This window comes from Pelobates fuscus, chromosome 2, assembly GCF_036172605.1.
Source record: "Pelobates fuscus isolate aPelFus1 chromosome 2, aPelFus1.pri, whole genome shotgun sequence".
NCBI classification, from domain to species: Eukaryota; Metazoa; Chordata; class Amphibia; order Anura; family Pelobatidae; genus Pelobates; species Pelobates fuscus.
In genome coordinates, this window is record NC_086318.1 from 448,862,605 (window position 1) to 448,865,620 (window position 3,016).

The 3,016-nt window shown below is 52.7% G+C and overlaps 1 protein-coding gene across 1 annotated transcript in view; it reads right to left on the reverse strand.

Annotated features, from left to right (window-relative positions):
• The window catches only part of YIPF3 (Yip1 domain family member 3), a 38,486-nt gene extending 35,546 nt beyond the window's left edge, over window positions 1-2,940 (reverse strand). Inside the window, exon 1 of the mRNA XM_063444177.1 lies at window positions 2,792-2,940. Within this exon, the coding sequence (XP_063300247.1) occupies window positions 2,792-2,860 (69 nt within the window). The 5' untranslated portion in view covers window positions 2,861-2,940. The remainder of the gene's footprint in view (window positions 1-2,791) is intronic.
• Window positions 2,941-3,016: the final 76 nt, after the last annotated feature.

A 3,016-nucleotide genomic window follows, 5' to 3' on the forward strand; every position in this document is an offset into this window, starting at 1 on the left:
TGTTGGGGTTCAGTTGGTGGTTGGAGGTTGTCATGGACTGACTGTTGGGGTTCAGTTGGTGGTTGGAGGTTGTCATGGACTGACTGTTGGGGTTCATGGTTGGAGGTTGTCATGGACTGACTGTTGGGGTTCATGGTTGGAGGTTGTCATGGACTGACTGTTGGGGTTCATGGTTGGAGGTTGTCATGGACTGACTGTTGGGGTTCATGGTTGGAGGTTGTCATGGACTGACTGTTGGGGTTCAGTTGATGGTTGGAGGTTGTCATGGACTGACTGTTGGGGTTCAGTTGGTGGTTGGAGGTTGTCATGGACTGACTGTTGGGGTTCAGTTGATGGTTGGAGGTTGTCATGGACTGACTGTTGGGGTTCAGTTGATGGTTGGAGGTTGTCATGGACTGACTGTTGGGGTTCAGTTGATGGTTGGAGGTTGTCATGGACTGACTGTTGGGGTTCAGTTGGTGGTTGGAGGTTGTCATGGACTGACTGTCGGGGTGCAGTTGATGGTTGGAGGTTGTCATGGACTGACTGTCGGGGTTCAGTTGATGGTTGGAGGTTGTCATGGACTGACTGTTGGGGTTCAGTTGATGGTTGGAGGTTGTCATGGACTGACTGTTGGGGTTCAGTTGATGGTTGGAGGTTGTCATGGACTGACTGTTGGGGTGCAGTTGATGGTTGGAGGTTGTCATGGACTGACTGTTGGGGTGCAGTTGATGGTTGGAGGTTGTCATGGACTGACTGTTGGGGTTCAGTTGGTGGTTGGAGGTTGTCATGGACTGACTGTTGGGGTTCAGTTGATGGTTGGAGGTTGTCATGGACTGACTGTTGGGGTTCAGTTGGTGGTTGGAGGTTGTCATGGACTGACTGTTGGGGTTCAGTTGGTGGTTGGAGGTTGTCATGGACTGACTGTTGGGGTTCAGTTGATGGTTGGAGGTTGTCATGGACTGACTGTTGGGGTTCAGTTGGTGGTTGGAGGTTGTCATGGACTGACTGTTGGGGTTCAGTTGGTGGTTGGAGGTTGTCATGGACTGACTGTTGGGGTTCAGTTGATGGTTGGAGGTTGTCATGGACTGACTGTTGGGGTTCAGTTGGTGGTTGGAGGTTGTCATGGACTGACTGTTGGGGTTCAGTTGGTGGTTGGAGGTTGTCATGGACTGACTGTTGGGGTGCAGTTGATGGTTGGAGGTTGTCATGGACTGACTGTTGGGGTTCAGTTGGTGGTTGGAGGTTGTCATGGACTGACTGTTGGGGTGCAGTTGGTGGTTGGAGGTTGTCATGGACTGACTGTTGGGGTTCATGGTTGGAGGTTGTCATGGACTGACTGTTGGGGTTCAGTTGGTGGTTGGAGGTTGTCATGGACTGACTGTTGGGGTTCAGTTGGTGGTTGGAGGTTGTCATGGACTGACTGTTGGGGTTCAGTTGATGGTTGGAGGTTGTCATGGACTGACTGTTGGGGTTCAGTTGATGGTTGGAGGTTGTCATGGACTGACTGTTGGGGTTCAGTTGATGGTTGGAGGTTGTCATGGACTGACTGTTGGGGTTCAGTTGGTGGTTGGAGGTTGTCATGGACTGACTGTTGGGGTTCAGTTGGTGGTTGGAGGTTGTCATGGACTGACTGTTGGGGTTCATGGTTGGAGGTTGTCATGGACTGACTGTTGGGGTTCAGTTGATGGTTGGAGGTTGTCATGGACTGACTGTTGGGGTTCAGTTGGTGGTTGGAGGTTGTCATGGACTGACTGTTGGGGTTCAGTTAATGGTTGGAGGTTGTCATGGACTGACTGTTGGGGTTCAGTTGATGGTTGGAGGTTGTCATGGACTGACTGTCGGGGTTCAGTTGGTGGTTGGAGGTTGTCATGGACTGACTGTTGGGGTTCAGTTGATGGTTGGAGGTTGTCATGGACTGACTGTTGGGGTTCAGTTGGTGGTTGGAGGTTGTCATGGACTGACTGTTGGGGTGCAGTTGATGGTTGGAGGTTGTCATGGACTGACTGTTGGGGTTCAGTTGGTGGTTGGAGGTTGTCATGGACTGACTGTTGGGGTGCAGTTGGTGGTTGGAGGTTGTCATGGACTGACTGTTGGGGTTCATGGTTGGAGGTTGTCATGGACTGACTGTTGGGGTTCAGTTGGTGGTTGGAGGTTGTCATGGACTGACTGTTGGGGTTCAGTTGGTGGTTGGAGGTTGTCATGGACTGACTGTTGGGGTTCAGTTGGTGGTTGGAGGTTGTCATGGACTGACTGTTGGGGTTCAGTTGGTGGTTGGAGGTTGTCATGGACTGACTGTTGGGGTGCAGTTGATGGTTGGAGGTTGTCATGGACTGACTGTTGGGGTTCAGTTGATGGTTGGAGGTTGTCATGGACTGACTGTTGGGGTTCAGTTGATGGTTGGAGGTTGTCATGGACTGACTGTTGGGGTTCAGTTGATGGTTGGAGGTTGTCATGGACTGACTGTTGGGGTTCAGTTGATGGTTGGAGGTTGTCATGGACTGACTGTTGGGGTTCAGTTGGTGGTTGGAGGTTGTCATGGACTGACTGTTGGGGTGCAGTTGGTGGTTGGAGGTTGTCATGGACTGACTGTTGGGGTTCATGGTTGGAGGTTGTCATGGACTGACTGTTGGGGTTCAGTTGATGGTTGGAGGTTGTCATGGACTGACTGTTGGGGTTCAGTTGATGGTTGGAGGTTGTCATGGACTGACTGTTGGGGTTCAGTTGATGGTTGGAGGTTGTCATGGACTGACTGTTGGGGTTCAGTTGGTGGTTGGAGGTTTTGGGGTGTCAGGGGCCCCTGCTGACTGACCTGCACGTTGTCCTCGAAGCCCCCCCATTCCGCTGCGGTCAGGTTGTGGCCCCCAGGAGCCCTCGCCATGTCTCCCCGATTCCAGGCTCGGTTCGGACACCCGGAAGTAAACAGAGTTGGAGACGTGGTGAGGGCGGGGCCTCCTGACGTCACGAGCCAGCGCCATCTTGGTGGGGGAGCTTCCGGTGCCTATAAGATGGCGGCCGCAGTTTCCATGGAAACAGG